The sequence below is a fragment of the Panthera tigris genome, chromosome X (genome assembly GCF_018350195.1).
Source record: "Panthera tigris isolate Pti1 chromosome X, P.tigris_Pti1_mat1.1, whole genome shotgun sequence".
In the NCBI taxonomy this organism is placed as follows: domain Eukaryota; kingdom Metazoa; phylum Chordata; class Mammalia; order Carnivora; family Felidae; genus Panthera; species Panthera tigris.
The window spans coordinates 7426606-7445431 of NC_056677.1; the positions used below are offsets into that span (position 1 = coordinate 7426606).

General features: G+C 47.5%; 1 protein-coding gene across 1 annotated transcript in view; it reads right to left on the bottom strand.

Moving 5' to 3' along the window:
- Nucleotides 1–18826, bottom strand: part of MID1 (midline 1) — a 148254-nt gene that overhangs the window by 89770 nt on the left and 39658 nt on the right. The window contains exon 2 of the mRNA XM_007084803.3: nucleotides 11923–12638. Coding sequence (XP_007084865.1) covers nucleotides 11923–12582 — 660 coding nt within the window. The 5' untranslated portion in view covers nucleotides 12583–12638. The remainder of the gene's footprint in view (nucleotides 1–11922; nucleotides 12639–18826) is intronic.

Here is an 18826-nt window from a genome sequence, read left to right on the forward strand (position 1 = left end):
GACAATACGGAACGTCTGGGGTGAGGGAATTTCATGAAAAGCTAAGCTAGAGAAGTCCTCAATGAGCCTAGAGCTGGGTCCTTTAAGAACAGCATGGAGTGAGTAGAGGAAGGGATGGAAGGATTGAGGAAGGAGATCCGTCATTCACTTGTGTTTCTATAAACTTTATATTGTCTGACTTCTTAGAGTCTGTACTGGCTTTATTACTCCTCGTCCAGGGCTTCCCAAGGGTCAAGCGTTACAGGGTTTAGTCCTGAATTATTATCACCTCCTGTTTTATTGAGGAGCAAATGAGGCTTAGAGAAGTTAGTTTTGCTTTTATCCCTAACTTAAATGCATATGACTCTAAAATGGCAAGGCCAGGCCCCAAGTTGAAATCAGACCCCAAACCCATCTCAGACTTGCTGAATCAGAATCTGCATATTAACAAGACCCCCGAGTGGTTCCCGTGTACATGTTACGTTTGAGACATTCTGGTCTAAGATACTAATTGAAGCCTACAATTCCGACGGGTTAGCAATCCTAGAAGGAGGAATGGAGGATAGACCCAAAAGCTGTTATTGACTAACACGTAGTGATCATTTTTATCTGTAGCCAGGCTTTGCCAAGAATAACTAAATATGAACAAGAGCTCAGTTGGGTCTCTTAAGAGGTTTGAAATGTCAAAATCATAGACCGAGACTCTAAATTTACATTTTTAACCAGGGCAAATAAATAATCACATTTCAAGTGATGAAATGAATTTAGGGATCACTGGAGATTCGTTCATTCCTTCATTTAACACTTACATATGCAGTGGCTGATGGGTATGGAAGAATTCGACATTACTGGAGATACATAAAAATGATTCCACATGGATTTCCGTATTTCAACTTTGTATTTTTCCATCTTTATTTCTGTTAGAATGGAAAATAGATCATCTTCGATCATAGTCACCACTTTAAAGAAAACTTCTTCGCTCTGTCCAGGGAGCCCCTGTGTCCAAAGTTAAGGCAAAAGCGCTTTCAAGCCCTTTTTCCTTGTCAATAATTTTTTGAGGTGTGGGATGTTTGAGCCATAGTTCTTTCAGCCTTAATCCTAGGCAATGATTCGTCAGGGACAGGGTGGGCTCCCTGGGTCTGAGCCCCAAACTTTTATGTCTCTAACCGTACTTATGCTATTTAATTTCCCATGGCCGCGTGTTGCACATGGTTAAAAAGGTTCCTCTTTACCAAGCTTCTCCCACCCACTAGACGCTGGGCTAGACACTTGGCCCTACATTATCTCATTTAATCCTCCCAAGACCCCTAATGAGCAGGTATCATCATTCCCACATCTTTGCCGGGGAGACACGGTTGTTCCAAGGATCAAATAATACTTGAAAGTGCTTTGCAAACTGTCAATCTGGAGATTTACCAGTGCTAGTCATTACTCTTGGTAATAGCTGGTTCTCGGTGTTGAGTCAACAAATACCCTTGAACCACATCTCAGAACAACTGAAAGCAGCATCTTGAAAGAGAACTCTCCCTCCCTCTACTACCACCCAGCCTTGGCCCACGCGACATTTTTCTAGAGGTATGGAGGCAGCACGGTGGCCTTGCCTCTTACGTTTCCAGATGAATTTCTAGAATACAAGAGAAAGTGTAACTACTTCACTTAACAAGATGAACACTACACATGGGCGAGCCCCTTTTTTGCCAGGACCCTGTAGAGCCTGATTTCAGCAATCCAGGGGGCCAGAAAAACATCTCTCTCCAAGTTCCTTGGGTGGGGTTTGAACGGGTACCTCAGGTCTCCTAGATCTTCCAGAAGCAACAGGTCATGCTGAGCGGGAGTCTTAAAATCTGTCCATTTTGCTTCTCCCCATACCAACCGAGAGCAACTGAGCTCTGAACAGCCATATCAAGGGTCAAAGGAGGAAGGGATAAATCTCTGACTCTACCACGTCAGGATATTCATCCTATAGCGCCTAAATTTGTAAAAAAAAATCCCCAACAAAGCCAGCCTACCGGTTGGCTTTGGCAACACAAGGGCACTTCCTCCAGTTGCCTCTCATAGCGTCTTCTTAGAGATGGGCCCCTTTAGAGTGGAAATGACAGAAACTGTTCTGAGCCTGGCTATTTACCTGACCTATTAGCTCCGTCCAGGAAGGACACGGAGACTGCGGGGGGAAAGCAGACCTTAATAAATAAGAAAGGGCCTGGCCCAGATTTTATTATGGATTGGGGACCTCATCTCTTGTCCTTTCCTGCCACTCCAAAGGAACGCATGGTGCGAAAGCAAGTCACTGCTTGTCCTCCGCATGTGGCTTTTCATCGGAAAGTGTTTCCACTGCAGCTTCTGGAATTAGGCAATTTCCAGGGAGCAGCACCTAAGCCATCAATTTTTGGCTATCATTCATAGCAAGAACTATCTCATGGATTGAGTTTCATACACTTCTTTTCATAGTCCTTTCATATACTCTTATCACACATTATCATTACATCTAGACTTATCTTGGTTATTCGCCTCTGCATTCCCAGAGTTTACCCAGTGCTAATCTCATTAGCTACAAACAGTCTTTGGGTGAATAGACAAGCCTTCTTTTCTTTCTTTCTTTCTTTCTTTCTTTCTTTCTTTCTTTCTTTCTTTCTTTCTTTCTTTTAAAAGTAGGATTTGATAAAACAGATGGGGGGAGATCATTTATAAAGGTACAAAAGGCGGAGAAGCTTTTCATGATTTCCATATTGTTTTATTAGTAACCTAGTCTATACCAATGTGAATAAAAGCCATTATTTTCCTGATCCCACCCCCCCACCCCTTAAGCAGTAAAGAAGATAGAAGGGAGGAGGCAGATGATAACCCTGCTGTTCTCTGCATTCTGTCCCCATGGAGTGACAGGAAGCATAGAGAACAAAATCCCCCGGGTCCACTATCGTGGAGGACCTCCAACCCTTCTCCTTCTGCGAGTTCCTTCTTCTGAGCTTTCTTCCTCTCGTAGCCCTAACCAATACCAAAACCTCTTCTTCCCATTCTAAGGGACACGGCTACTAACATAGGCCAAGGTCAGCTTGCTCTATCCTTCCCTCATACAACACAAAAGAAAGTTGGCCCATGGAACTTGTGATTGGTCCAGGCTGCCTACGTGTGACATTAACCCTGAGCTGGCTTCTTTTTCCTAGGAAATAGTCATAGGTCCTCTGTCAACACCCACGGTGTTGATTCTATCAGATAAGCCTAGCTCATCCCCCATGGACTGGACTTCAAAATGGTGCCTGTTCTTAAAGCCATTTCTTTCAGTCTACCACTCCCTGCTTCTTAAAAGTCCATTTTACTACCTAGCTCGGTTTAGAAAGAAGGACAAATCAAAGTTTCCACCCAATTATAATTCCCCTGAAGGTTGTTTAGTTTCCCATGTCAGCCAGAAACACAAATCGACCCTATAACCACGGAGTAATTTATGATACTGTCATGAAATCCATGATTGGATTACACCAATGAAGCCTTTAGTGTAACAGTAAATGCCCAGATGTAATAATACGTCACGTTCATGGAACGCTTACTATGTGCCAATCACCATGCTCGGCACTTTACAAGCATTTTCTTTTTTGACGAGAAATGTAAAATGTGTTTCCTCTGTCAGCTTCAAACCTATCCTCACGGGTATGCCAAGACTTTATGTATCATGCCCCAAAGTGCAAAACATCAAGTGAGTAAGTTTTAAGTGGATTTTGTAAATGCAGTTTCGTCAGATTTTTCCAGAATGCTTACGTCACATACTGAGAATAAATGAAATCTTTAGCCACATTCACTTTCGCAGGCCACTCATGTCCTCTTTATTACTTAGCCGGGACTAAAAAATGTACCACTCTTTCGAAGATGGACTTAATTCATGATCTGCCAATGACACAGAAGGAAGGAGAGTTTTGAATATCACAGCCTTGAAAAAATGGAATGTTTTTTAACGTAATTTCAGCATATCGTACTGGCCTTAACTTTGTAACTGGTCGCGATGAATCGCATTCTTTCAAAACTTTTCAACTTAAATCCAAATACCACGCACAGATACTCCTCACTTATGTTTACTCAGTTAATGTATTTCAATAAAATTAAATTGTTAATCTGTATGTTAAAACATTCAGGAAAAAAATTACCCTAAGGGCGGGGAGTGGGGGGGACGCCTGGGTGGCTTAGTCGGTTAAGCGTCCGACTCTTGGTTTTGGCTCAGGTCATGATCCCACGGCTTGTGGGTTTGAGCCCCGCGTCCAGCTCTGCGCTGGCAGCGCGAAGCCTGCTTGGAATTCATTCTCTCTCTCTCTCTCTCTCTCTCTCTCTCTCTCTCTTTCTCTCTCTCTGCCGCCCCCCCCAACTATCTCTCTCTCTCTCTCAATATAAATAAACTTTACAAATAACTATCCTAGGAGGGAAATTAATGAGCCATTTAAGCTGCAATTGTAATTCATTTGTTTCCACGTGAGCATCTCCTTTTCTCTGTGGTGTCCCCAAGGGCAACTGGGTCCATCTATATGAACCCACCTCCTGGCATGAGGTCTGGCCCTTCAAAGCCACCCGGTCTACACTGGCGCAGCGGTAGAAATGACAGCATGGGGATATCCTGAAACAGCTTTTTTGGTGGCCCTAGAGGCATCATCCTACATCCACGATGGTGGCTCACAGCCAGGCCAGGTGCGTGTTCAAAGTCACTGTAAAATCAGTGCATTTAGTCCCAGTGCCTCAAAAGGACCCAGAGGAATGCCCGGAGGGCGGCGGGGCTGAAGGGACGCAGGACAGACCGGGCAGCGGGATAGCCGTGTCCAGCCCCGGTGTAGTCACCTCGCCGGGTGGTTGCAGGCAACTCCTTTTACCTAATATTCTCATCTACAGGAGGGGGGTGAAATAACGTGAGCTCCGAGGTTGCTTGTGGCTCTAAAACGTTACTTAGGTGTATAGCAGGCATTCCGAGGCTTGAACGGCATCCTGCTTATCGTGAATCAAAAAGCCAGAAGAAATCAGCACATGTTATCACCAGTGTGTTGCGCTGCACTAGGACAGGAGGAAAAGAATCGCCTTTCCACCTGGACCCAAGACCCGCCCGGCAAGGACACCCTCCTACTTCTTCTCAGTCTTCCTGGGCCACTCTCTGAATCTCCCAGCTTCGCGTGTTTCTGTTGACGGTGTGGCGGGTTCTGAGCTGTGTGACGCTACTTTACTTCGCCAGTTAACAAGGACACCGCTCTGGGGGCGCCTGGGCGGCTCAGGCGCTTGAGCGTCCGACTTGGCTCGGGTCACGATCTCGCGGTTCGTGCGTTCGAGCCCCATGTCGGGCTCGCCGCTCTCAGCACAGAGCCCGCTGTGGATCCTCTGTCCCCCTCTCTGCCCCTCACCGGCTTGCGCTCTCTCAAAGAGAAATAAAACGTTTTTTAAAATGTTACAAAAGAGAGACCACAAATTCTAAAGGCATGGGAACGTCTTTTCCTCCCCTACCTCTGTGGATGCCTACACGTTCGCGTGACCTCACCTTCAGAAAACATACGTCACATAGCGTCCGTCGCAAAAACAAAATGACTTCAGCGTTCCCCTGTAGAGAAGGGTAAAAATGTCTCACGCTCTTAACTTGGCACTCGAAAGGCTTTCAAAATCTTATCCCAACAGGACTCTTCCAACACTCTCTCTCCCGGCCCCCCAGTCGGCGCCCCAGGCTCCAGCCAGCGTTGTCTAGGATCCCTAAACTCTCTTGCAGGTTCCTGCCAACAGGCCTCACGTCCATCAACACGTCCATCAACAAGTGGATATTCATTGTTGCGCCTCTGCCCTTTGCCAGGCGCTTTGGAAACAAAACTACAGAACACATGAAAACGGTAACACTACCCTTACCTCACACACAAATAATACAAACAGTATTAACAAACGACTGGCAGGCAGTCTATCTCCAAAGTCCACACTGTAACCATCCTACCCCCTGGCTCCCAGTAGACACTGTTATGCCCTAACATACACTGCAGGCTTCCTGGGGGCCAGGCACAACACCGAGAGTTTATGTGAAACATTTTATTTTGTTCTCCCAAGTGTCTATATAAGTAACTACATACTTAGCCCTGTTTTTTGAACAGTAAGCAACGTGCCCAAGAATGACATTTGTTTACATAGCCACATGGCTACAAGGTACCTCTATACTTGCCTGTGCATCTTCCAGAACTCTCCAAACTTACTGAAAATGGTTCCAATAACACCAAAGCATCAGGCGAAAAGACCTTCCTCTCTGCAGGTGCAAGAAGGGGGAGGAGATTCTTCAGGGAGAAGGATGTGGCCTTGAGCTTACAGTTAAAACTCATCCCTGGGGATGGTTTCCTTTCCTCCGTGTGTCATAAATCCTTTGGGTACCAAACTGAGAAAATTAAAATCTAGGCTTAAGGTAATTTACAAATACTTGGAAACCACATTTTAAATATATATCGCTGACTGAAAAAAACCACAAGCAGAATTGCATTCTCAAGGGGCCAGTCAGAACTGGTGAGACCCCATAAAACCAAAACGTTCTACAAGACCTATGTCCGACTTATGCACATATCCCACCGGCATCATGTGGTGAAATGTCAGAGGGCATATCCATATTTTAGACTAAAATCTAGCCTGGGATTATTGTGAACTAGCTTGAACTCTTATACAGGGTTGCACAAGGGATGTCGCAGGAGATAACAATAAAAAAGAACGACCCAGCAATGGCACTACTAGGCGTTTATCCATGGGATACAGGTGTGCTGTTTTGAAGGGACACGTGCACCCCCATGTTTAGAGCAGCACTATCAACAATAGCCAAAGTATGGAAAGAGCCCAAATGGCCATCGCTGGGTGAATGGATAAAGAAGATGTGGTCTAGATATACAATGGAGTATTACTCGGCAATCAAAAAGAATGAAATATTGCCATTTGCAACTGCGTGGATGGAACTGGAGGGTATTATGCTAAGTGAAGTGAGAAAGTGTCAGTCAGAGAAAGACAAAAATTATAGGACTTCACTCATATGAGGACTTTAAGAGACAAAACAGATGAACATAAAGGGAAACAAAAATAATATAAAAACAGGGAGGGGGACAAAACAGAAGAGACTCTTAAATATGGAGAACAAACAGAGGGTAATTGGAGGACTTGTGGGAGGCGGGATGGGCTACATGGGTAATGGGCATTAAGGAATCTACTCCTGAAATCATTGTTGCACTATATGCTAACTCATTTGGATGTAAATTTTAACAAATAAAAAAATAAAATGGAAAATAAACAAACTTTAAAAAAAAAAAAAAAGAATGACTAACACCAGGGAAGTTACAGACATCTAGGAAATTCAACGTTTTCTAATAAAAGGCTGGGAATGGTGAGTGTCATGGTCCTTTTCTGGGAAGCCTTTCTCCATCGCTCAGGTTTAGGGATGGTGTTTGCTATTGTGGGCATGCAGTGCTTCCCCCCACCACCAACAGAGAAAATATTGACCTGATTGGAGTTCTCTGCTAGCCTATGAGCGCCACGAAGGAAGGAGGCTGTGCCCGGTCATTTATTAAGCATATACTGGCTTAGCAGTTTTCGGCAGCCCGTTGAAACAACACCTAGATGCCAGATATGGTTAACTGGAGGGGAAATGAAACAATGGGTTTAATGGGTCTATCAAGTGCCCATCACATAACAGCGTGAAACAAATGTGAATTGTTGCACAATTAGCCGAGATCTAGTTTATCAAAATTCACGGCCTTTAAGCCAACAAAACGCGATAGGGTCCAAAATAATGGTTCACGTCCAGTTGGGTGGAATGTCATGTAACGCCTGGCTCCTCTCTCATTTAGATATTATAGGATGCTTTGTCACGTAGAAGAATGAATATCTGCAGTATTGTTATGGCCTTAAATTAAAATTTCCACGGAGGGTTAATAGTTGATCATCAGTGAAGCAGCTGACAAGAGTTTATTGGGAATTCATGATCTACAAGCCCCCACGGTCAGTCTTAGGTGAGTGCCGGGGCAGTGCGAGCCCACAGGGCTCTGCCTAACTTGAGGTGATTAAATCCCTGATGGAGAAAGAATATGTGTTCAATTGACTAGATAATTAGGTACACATTGAAGTAAGGAACTGTTGTGGGTTGAATTGTGCCCCCCCCCAAATTCACACGTTGAACCCCTAACCCCCAATAACTTCAGAATGCGACCTTATTTAGAAATCGGGTCATTGCAGATGTAATTAGTTATGATGAGGCCATACTGGAGGACGGTGGGCCCGTCCTCCAGGATGACTGGTGTGCTTATAAAAAGGGGAAATCTGAACACAAAGACGAGCACAGGGGGAGAACGGCACCGAAGAGAGAGAGAGGAAACAGTCACCTACAACCCACGGAGACATGCCTGGAGCACATCCCTCCCCTCACAGCCCTCAGGAGGAGTCAACCCTGCTTACACTTTGGTTCTGGGCTTCTTGCCTCCAAAACTGTGGGACAATAAATTTCTGTTGCTTAGGTCACTGTGCTTGTGATCCCTTGTGAGGGCAGCCTAGCAAATTACTACAGTGATGAACACTAAATTCTTCTCACTGACCAGGGTCTCTCGACTGGGCACTATTGACATTTGGGGCCAGATAACTCTATCCTTACCATGGATGTGCCATGTAGCACACACATACACACACACACCTTTGCACTGGAACCCGTACTATGCCTGTGACTATTTTCAGAGAAGGGACAAGGTATAGAAATTCTGAGGAAAGAGAATACCAGTCTAGCTAGGTATCTACTTATGACATTCCTGGTTGCAAATAAAGTACAGGACTTTCCAAATTATGGAACCTTACAATCTATAAATGAAACCCAAGAGTGAAATCCCTTGCCTTGACCTCCAGATAAGAAGGACTACACAGGAAGGCTAAGCTTGAATTGGAACTTTTACCCAACTGTGACCAAATTCCACTGGGATGACCCATTGAAGTGGACATTATACAAATAAACTCCCTCAGCCAGCCTTTAGAGTCAGAAATGCAAAACAATGGTTTGGACCTTCAGCATCAGCTAACTTGAAGTGAGTCTATGCTGAAGTTGAAGGGCAAGGCAAGGTCAATTCCTCTCAGTTTGTATATTTTTATAGGTATAACTAGAGAAAAGAAACTAGAGCTCCAACATCGTATGTTGGAACAGGGAAAAAATGGAATGATTGCATTGTAATTCCTCGGTCACTCTGCCATACACTATATTAAATTCTCTTATATGTTATGTAGTTCACCAATCAAAATTTAATCCAGATTTGGGGCACTGAGAGGCTTCTTCAAATTCAATTAAAATGACGCAAGAAAGTCCACAGTATGACATGCTCCATTTAGAGACGTGCATTTGGTAGGAAGACTTTTCTCTTTTCAGATAAAATTCTACATGTTGGGATTTTTATGTTTTTCCTTTTGTGCCTAGAAGGAGATGTGCAAAAGTACATTCCAATTCTTTACATAAACATACGTATACTGAGACCTAACATGAGTAAAGGTACCCCCCGAGGTTTAAGATCAGTGCAAGAAATAATTGTTCTTCGTCATCATTGCAGAATTCCCGTCTTCAAATAGTGGACTTTTACTAACAGAAGGACGGACACACACGTTTTTCAACAGGAGACCCTTGCGTCCCTACATATCCAATTTACAGAGCATAGTCACTTGTTCAGACCAAAGTAATAATTGACAAAAACACCCTTCCTTGGCTTTGGTCCTTTCAAATATTAATGCACACGCTGTGCTTGGGTTTTAAGCAAAACAAAGAAGTACGTACGTTCATAATTATGTGACAGCTGAAATATCACAGACGCCCCACATGTCAGGGTATTCTTATGATTTGTCCATTCTAATGGCGTGTTTTGGAGCAAACACGTTATGTTGGCATGTTATCTGTTTAAACGCTCATAAGCGCATTTTGTGAAAAGGCTGTAAGTAAATGCTCGGAAGCATATTTTGTTGAGTGGCTGTAAATGTGCTTGGGTGCACTGGGTGCTGTTTATATGCTTATGCTTCTATAATTCGAAGAGAAAATATACTGCTTCATTAACTGATACTGTTACCAGGAGGGCCTGACAATTATCAACGACCACTAACCCACTGGCTCGATCAGACAAGTGTGCAGGGCTCATAATTGAAGAGTTGTCAGTTTCATCACAAGAAGGGCCTAGAGCATGACAGTATCTCCTCATAAATTTGGAGATGTTCTGTAAATAATTAATAACTCCCCTCTGATAGTACACAAATAACGAGCAGAACCTGACTACCAAGTTTAACTACCGAGTCCGGGGTTGTCGAATATTGAACATCACGGTGGGGTTTTGACACCTGATCATCAAAAGGCAGTGTCGATCCAGTCAGAGGAACATTTTGTGATAAAGAAAAGACCCCGTCCGCCAGGTTTACGTCGGGAAAACAAAACCACCTGTGTCCGGTCATCTCAAACGTTCAGTCCCCCACCAAAACAGGGGCGAAACGGTCACCTTGGTCTCCAAGATGGATCACCGCATCCATTTCCGAAGAATTTGTTTCAGAGGCACAATTCGACACGCATTGCCTCCGCCATCGTTAACTTTGGAGGTGTGCTTGTGGTAGTGCTGGGCACACTAGAAAACTAGGCAGCTTCCATGTCCCCCTGTCCCCAGCACCTAAGTCCTCGGGCTTAACTCCCTCTCCATGGACACTTAAAAGTGAGGCGTGCTGCCCAGGTGAGGTTTTGTTCCCCAAGTGACACTCAGGAGCGGGATTCACTTCAGCTCCTCCATTTCCCTCCGCGTCTCAAGACACAGCCAGACCAAATCACAGGTGTGGCCCATTAATCCCAGCGTCACAAAATAAACAATGAGGTCCCGGGAAACACAACCACCCATTAGCTGAGGAAAAGTGATAGGAACCATTTGTGACAGGTGACGGTGTGCTCCCAATGGTAGCACTCTCGATCATGTGATTCATTTTCTGTTTGCTCAACAACACCGTGTGTGTTTTTCCTGAGAGGAAGGACTTGAATATATATTTACTCAAAGCTCTTAATTCCTACTTCCTTTCTTTTTAATTGGCGTCTTGTGATCTAAAACTGACTGGTGAGCATAGTATCTCACTATCAGAGCAAACTCTCGGCTGAGTTTGCCATAATTAGACCCACCGTCGCCTGAAGTTGAACAGACATCAGGAGACCTGACTTATTTCTTCCCTGGTGCATTCTATCCATATTTAGAGAGTGATTTTTTAATTTGACGTATAGTCATATTAATTATCGTTCCCCGAGCTGGAGTCAGGTTAATAATTTCATGTTAAAAGTGGAAGTTCAAATAGTCTTGCCTGTAACCTTCCTGAACACAAAGCCTAAATGAAAAGGAAATCCTTCGTGAAACCCGAGATGGTCAGCGTACTCTAACTCACCAATAAGCCAGATATCACTCACACGAGAAATGAAAGGTCACAGGTCCTCCAAAAGCCCACAGTTGCCACAGGCTGTCCTCCTTGTGTCCTTTCGTTTATGCGGGTAACTAGATCCAGGTACAATTCGGGTGAAATTAGCTTTCCTGGATGAATGAAGAAACTGAATGCCCCCCCCCCCCCCCGCCGCAAATGCCCAAAGCCAGATTTTATCTGCCATTCCTTCTTTCCTTCTGTCTGTCTGTCTGTCTGTCTCTCTCTCTCACACACACACACACACACACACACACACACACACAAAACTGCAAGGGTTGAAGACGATCCAGATTTTGCAAATTCATCGTCACCGTGACAACGCTAAAATTACAAGCAGCCGTCAACTTTTACAAGATACCCTTATTGTGCAACATTTATAGGCTGCCAGAAAACATGCTAAAACTAATCAGATAGCAAAGGTGAAGAGGAAACCTTCACCTGCCAGGTAGCTAGCAGTGAGTACACTTTTTATTTCCATGACATTTGCTGGCAGAAAGGGGTTGGCTTAAGGCGGATCGGACTAACCTTCAACTTGTCATAGCGTTCACTCAAAGCTGCCACCTGATGATCTCGGTGCCGCCCAACCAGTTTACACAAGGCACAGATTAACTGGTCATCGGTCACACAGTACATATTCACCTTCTCATCCTCGTGCTCCAGGCACATCAGCCCCCGGATGTGCGAGTCCGGAATTGGCTCAATCAGACGATGCCCTGTAAAGGGCTTCTTGTTTGGGTGAGTGGCTTTCAGGCACTCATCACAGTAGGACACTTCGCAAGTGACACAGGTCTTCACAGCGTCCTGGGCAGGATCCTGGTCACAGAACTGGCAGAGGACTTTCTCGGCGGAGGTCATGGTGTTGGCGTCGAACGCCCGCTCCCGGCGGGTCTCGCTGGGGGAATTGGGCCCGCTCACGGACGCTTTCTGGAACCTGTCGATGATGTTCTGCAGGGTGACGTTGCGCTTGAGTCCGTCTAGACCTCGCTGGCTGAGCGTGATGACATGTCGGCAGGTGGGGCACTGGAAGGCGGTGATGGACTCCACGGACTCGTTGGTGGCACAGTGCGACACCAGGATGCGGTGGGCACAGTTGAAGCAGAGGCTGTGTGCGCAGGGCAGCAGGAGAGGGTCCTCAAAGAGCTCCAGACAAATAGGGCAGGTCAGCTCCGACTCCAGTGTTTCCATCTTCAGGCAAAGCTCTCCTGGGTCATCAGCAAAATCCAAGGAAGCTGATCAGCTATCTGGAAACAGAATGTAAGATGTGATTAGGCGCGAGGGGGTCAGCCATGGGGGGCTGTCAGCTTTGAATGCGTCTCAAAATGATTCCGAACGCGGATCACGGAAGGGTAAAATGCGTGTACGTTCCAAATAATTCTCTTTCTGTGCGCGTGGGGCAACGAGGCGGGGAGAAACACCCTAAGCCAGCACACCAACGGACGTTTCCTCTAAGTCCCAGTCCCTGAAAGCAGCGAGTGGGTTTTTGCCATTTTGCTTGCTAAAAGGTCTTACTCCAAACTGGCAAGTTACTGAAACGGCAATGTCCACAATTTGTATCTGATCCCAATAATCTGAGTGGGTCACGGCCAACTTCTACCTTGTGCTGAGAATTAAAATGTAGAAATGCTACCTAATGAGCGAGAGCCTTTCAGAACTCGGAATCGATGAACTTACACGCGAACGTTTATGCGTCCGCAGGATTTCTCCCTCTGTGACACCAAAGCAGTCTTCAGAGAAGGAGAAAGACACCTCCCGTGGAAACGGGCATGAAATGTGCGTGAAATCAAACGCGTGGCTTCCGCGGCGACGATAACGCTTAAATACGCGATGTCAGCTTCCCAAATATATTCCCGAGGAAAAACACTGACTTTCGCAGACATGATCGTGACAGAGGCAATGTTTCTGGCATGCGTTCGCTACCCTCCTGAATAATTCTACTCGTTGATCCCGCAGTGGGATGGTGGGTGGGCAGAGGGAAGCAGAGAAAAAATATCTACGGGCCTTTTCAGGGGCCGCGGTGAGCTTGGGTCCCAATGACTAATAACGATTCAGTGAATTAGAACAAGGATTCTCGGGGCTTTAACATGCATCTGGTAAGTCACTGACAACGGTAACGCCTGCAGATCAGACGGCAGCGTCAGGCCGTCGCGTTACCGCGCGGGGAGGCTCGCGAGGGCTGCCGAGGGGACCCCGCGCGGCCCTCCCGGCCGACAAACTCCCATCCAGGGCCTGGTCCCTGTCGCCGGCGACGGGCCGGGACACGATCCCCGCCCGCTTCGGTGCTCGCCCCCCCTGCCGGGCCGCCTTCGGGTGGCTCAGCTGCGCGCTGCTGCTTTTGTGAACCCTCGCCTGCCTTCCCTTCAAAAAGGGCAGGGGAAAGAATCCCACAGAAACGCCGGTTCATTAACCGGGAAGGGGCCCCGCGCTCATTAGCAGGCCTGGGAACCAAGCCTCTTTGAACCTTCTCCCTTTAAAGACCATCAGCAGAGGTCTGCGGAACAGCGCCGGGCATGTTAGATGCAGCCCACTGCGGGCTGTGGGAGAACGGTAGGGCTCGGGGGACACCAGTTCAAATCACGCTCGGGGTGGGGGGGTGGGGCGGGGGCAAGGCGGGGAGGGGTTCTCGGCCGGCTTCAGGGGAAGGCTTCACATCCACAGCTGGGTTTACGGGATTCCGACAGTCGGCCCTTTTGTAGTCCCACCTCCGTGTGTTTACAAAATTCGAGGTTTCCAGCCCATGCCGCCCCTTTCTGAAATAGCAGCCCTCGGAAACGCCACGTGGTGCTCGGGTGAAGCTTAATGCTCATCCTGCCAACCACCGAATGGTAAGCGATCATTAAAAGCGTCAAGTATGTGCTGAGTTTGTTAAAACTTAACGAGCTGCCGGCTTCATAGGAGCCCGGTAGCTGAAAGAGATCTTCGGCCATTCGCGAACATTAACTACATGGGAAAGATTAAGCGGGCAGCTGAGATTTGAAATATTAAAGCTTGCTCGTGTTTCCACAACCTGCAGCGGAAACCCCAGTGGGGGGGCGGGAGGGGGGGGTCGCTGCCGTTGGGAGAAACCCGCCGTCCCCCCTCGGTCTCATCCCCCCTCGGTCTCGGCCACCTCTTCCGGCAGATGGCCTGGAAGAAATTGAAAGGGTTTTACCTATTAATCACTATTTTGGTTGATCGCGGAAAATGAGAATGATCTCTAAATCGAACTCCTTCTCTCTTCCCACCGGAAGAACGTAAATTAAAGGGAAAACGTAGCTCTTTTGGTCGGCTTTGTTCGCAGGTGGAACGAGAGGAGCCCCAATTCTGTCTGGAGAGCTGTGACGCTGGTAACTTTTTAAAAAATGTCCACTTACTTATTTTGAGAGAGAAAGAGAGGTGAGAGGCAGAGGGGGAGGGACAGAGAGAATCCCAAGCAGGCTCCGTGCCGTCAGTGCAGACCCCGACACGGGGCTCGATCCCATGAACCTCGAGACCGTGACCTGAGCCGAAACCAAGAGTCGGATGCTTAACGGACTGAGGTGCCCAGTCATGATTGTACTTTTATGTGGGTGCCAGGATTCTATCCCAGAGTGGCACGATCAGAATTTCCAGAGGTGATTCCACTGCTGACCCCGGGAGAAATGCTGACGTTTCATTCAAGGACATCAAGTGTGCTGGCTCGAGAAGCCGGAATCTGGCGTCCTCACTAGCCCGGCTCTATGATCGTGGGCCAGCCGACATCACGCCTTACCTGGATTATCCTAATACCCTTCCAAACGGCAGAAGCCAGAGATCCTGTTAAAACATGACTGAGCCTGCCCCGTCTCTGCTCTACCCTCCAGGGGCTTTCCCATCCCACTCGGAGAGAAACGCACCAGAATAACTCCAGCCCCAGAGAACACAGACTCAGACAGTGACCTCATTTCCTCCCACGTTACCCCTTGTTCGGCTCCGGGCACATGGCCTCCTTGCGATTCCTCAAACGTGCCAAGCACGTCCCGTCTCCCCCCTCACAAGGTCTGGGGAATCCGCAGGACTCTCTGCATCGGTGTCACCTTCTCTGTGAGCCCGCATAAAACCAAGTCCCCTGCTACCACCACGACCACCTGCCCACCCATCACGGCCACCCTTCTCCCCCGACCTCGGTTTGCCTTTCTCCACAGCTTTTATCGCCCAACGTATTCTATTCGTTTGGTCACTGAGCCATCTCTCCCCACTGCCCCAGCAGAGGGCGGGCTCTATGACAGCACAGACTCCACTTTGCTCAGTGACAATGTATGGCCAGCACGTGGAACAGCGCCTTGCACACAGGCAGGGTCAAGCATCTGTTGAAGGAGGTGATAAACGTCCAGATGTTGGGGTTAAAACACCTCAAAGAATAAAACATAACCGCCGCCCTGAAGGATCTCTCAACGTATCGGAACAGAGGTCAGCAAACTTTGTGTCCTATAAAGGGCAAGGCAGTAAACACTTTTGGTGTGGCGGGCCAGGCAGAATCTGTCGCAGCCGCTCCAGTCCACTGCTGTAGCGCGCAAAAGCAGTCACACACCAGGCGCGAAGGAGCGAGCGTGGCTGGCCAATAAAATCGGATTTACAAAAAACAGGTAGCCAGCTGGACTGGGCCTGAGGATCTTATGTTGCTGACCCGTGTGTCCGAAGGTAGAGACACGTACAGCTAGACAAAATGCAAATGAGAATCCCTCCCCAAGAGATATGAATAAAATGCAGCAACGGCGGTGAAGTAAGACTCTGACAAGCGGGTACAAGTTCCGAATGCTAACGAGAAATGATATGCAATGGAAATAATGGCAGTCGAGTGCTTAGGGGCACTTCATGTAAGAATGATTTAACAGCAGCTGCTCAGAACAGGATCTTTTTCTTTTATTGCCATCGCGTTTGGCGTGGCAAGCACTTTGTGCAAGTGTCTACGCTGTAAGCGTTGATTTAATGGTATTAAGCCATGACTACATATCTGGATACCCAGAGAGGTGCAGCCCATTTTCTGGATCTTTCGCCCATATGTTGCCAAAAAGGAAGGGGCCACGGGTTCGCTATCTACAGTGGATCTGATTTTTTCTTTCTCCTCTCCTGCAGATCATATTTTTGTTACATTACCCAACAATATGTTAGCGGTAAGCGTGCGTAGCATTCACCCACCTGAAAAAAGTAGCCTCGTTTATTGTCTAGCTTCCTTTGAAACACCCTTTTCGAGAAATGAAAACACCATTCATTCTTTCACCAAACATCGAAGCCCCTCTAGGTTCTCGGACCTGGGACATGACAAAAGACACGTGCCAAAGATTGGGGGGCAAGAAGACAGGAAAGCTTCCCGGAGGAAGCATCATGTGAGAAAGATTTTTGAAGACGAACAGGGGTTCGCCAAACAGGTTGGGGGAGGAGGCTGTGAAAATGTTCTGTTTTTTCTTTTCTTAAATCCCATAATTTAATTTCTAAGCTTCAAAAGAGAGAGAGAGAGAAAGAGAGAGAGAGATTCTTAGCCTAAATGCACTACAATGGAAGGAAATCCCACGTGCATATCATTGTCAGGAAATTCTATAGCTCAACATTTTTCTTAATGGGCTGAGCGGTCCTCATTCACAGGAGGATGTGGGCAATCCTGGGAACCCCTTGCAACAAACTGGGAGTGGCAACAATTTAGAGCTCACACCCCCGCTTGTCCACGGTTTGTAGTCTAGAACAGGGCACGGAATAGAGAGAAAGGAGAGAGCTGGACGGGTGGCCAGACAGTCGGGGACGACACGTAGCTCGCCTATTAGCTGAGTGGCCCTGGGAGTGTGTCCCCAGATGCTCCCTCCAGTTCCTTCCAGCCCTCACTCGGAACAATCCCTAAGCAGGACAGTCCTCAGGGGCAGGTGCGAGACACGTTTTCAAGAAACTTTCTTACAAATCCAAGACTTTCGAGGAAAACACTTGTTTACAATGGAAAATTAATAAATGGGTGTTTCGGTTGAAGTGACAATGGACACATCCCACCCTCTCTCATTCTACGTGTCACCGAAACTGCTCTTCAGGTTTTCCTCTCTCTAACCACTGCCGACTTCTTCCAGCCAATCAAAGCCTGGGTGTTTCCTAAGCCAGAGTCTGGCCTTCCATCCAAAAGTCATCGAAGAGTGGTCAAAAGGCAGACTTCCAGATGTAAAAGAACGTACTCGCGGGGATGTAACGTAGAGCACGGTGACTCTCGCTCACGATACGGTATTGCATAATTGGAAGTTGCTAAGAGAGGAGATCTTAAAAGTCCTCATCACAAGAAAAAAAGTTGTAACTGCGTGGTGACGGATGTTAACTAGACTTAGTGTGGTGATCATTTCATGACGTATACAAATGCGGAGTCGGGTCGCGCACGTGAAATGAATATAACGTTCTACGTCAATTCTAGCTCAATTTTTAAAAAAGCTGTCCCGGTTGTTCGTTCGTTTCCCGTACGGCCTGAGAACGACTCCTGGGCTTGTCCCTCGCAGTGCCAGCTCTTTCCAGAAGCCCAGCTCATCACTGCCAGTTCTTTGCTTCATTTACTGTAAATGCCCTACTTCACAGCGTGCACCTCCTGGGTTTCGTCAGCTTCCCTCCGGAACCTGCCTGCCCCGCAAGCCTCCTGGTGCCTCACATTCGATCCTCCCTCCCTCCAAAGAGGGCCTCATCCTAATCCCCGGAACCTATATGTCAGGTTACAAGGCAAAGGGGAATGCAGGCTGCGGACGGAATTGAGCTTGCCACAGCTGAGCTCGAAATGGGGCGCTCAGCCCGCACTGCCCAGGTGCACTCGATGCAATCGCCAGGGCCCTTGGATGTGGAAACGACAGGAAGCGTCGGGTGATGAGACGCAGAAAAGACTCGAGGGCCATTGCTTTGAAGATGGAAGGGCCACGAGTCAGCGAACGGGAGCCGTTTCCAAAAGCTGCAAAAGGCAAACAGATTCTTCCCTAGAGCCTCCCCAAGGAACACAGCCCTGCGGACACCTTGACCTCCAGCGTTGCTGAAGCCATCACGCTGGTGGTCATTTGGTACAGCATCAATAGGAAGCCACACGCTCTCCTTCCCCCAAATCCAAATCACTAGCCAAGACATGTAAGTGTCAGTCCCTAGTTCTCGGGTCGGTTTCTTTCTCTCTGCTCTTGCTCTCACTGCCTTCCGGGTAGATCTACACCTTCTGTCCTGCATTCCTGGACTATTACCAACCCTCCCCACCCCCCCCCCCCCACGAACACACAAAACCAAAACAACAAGCCACCACCTCCCAAGGTGATTCCTTCCCTCCAATCTTTTGTCCCTCAGTTTCATCTTGGCCACATGCTTCTGGCACCAACGGCTTCTTCCTGTCGCCTGCCTTAAAGGCCCAGGCACTGAGCAGCACCCGGCTGCCCAAAGCAGGAGTCCCGAGGGATGCCTCATCTCCTGTCTCGAAGCCATGCCCAAGTTTCTCCCAAAGTGC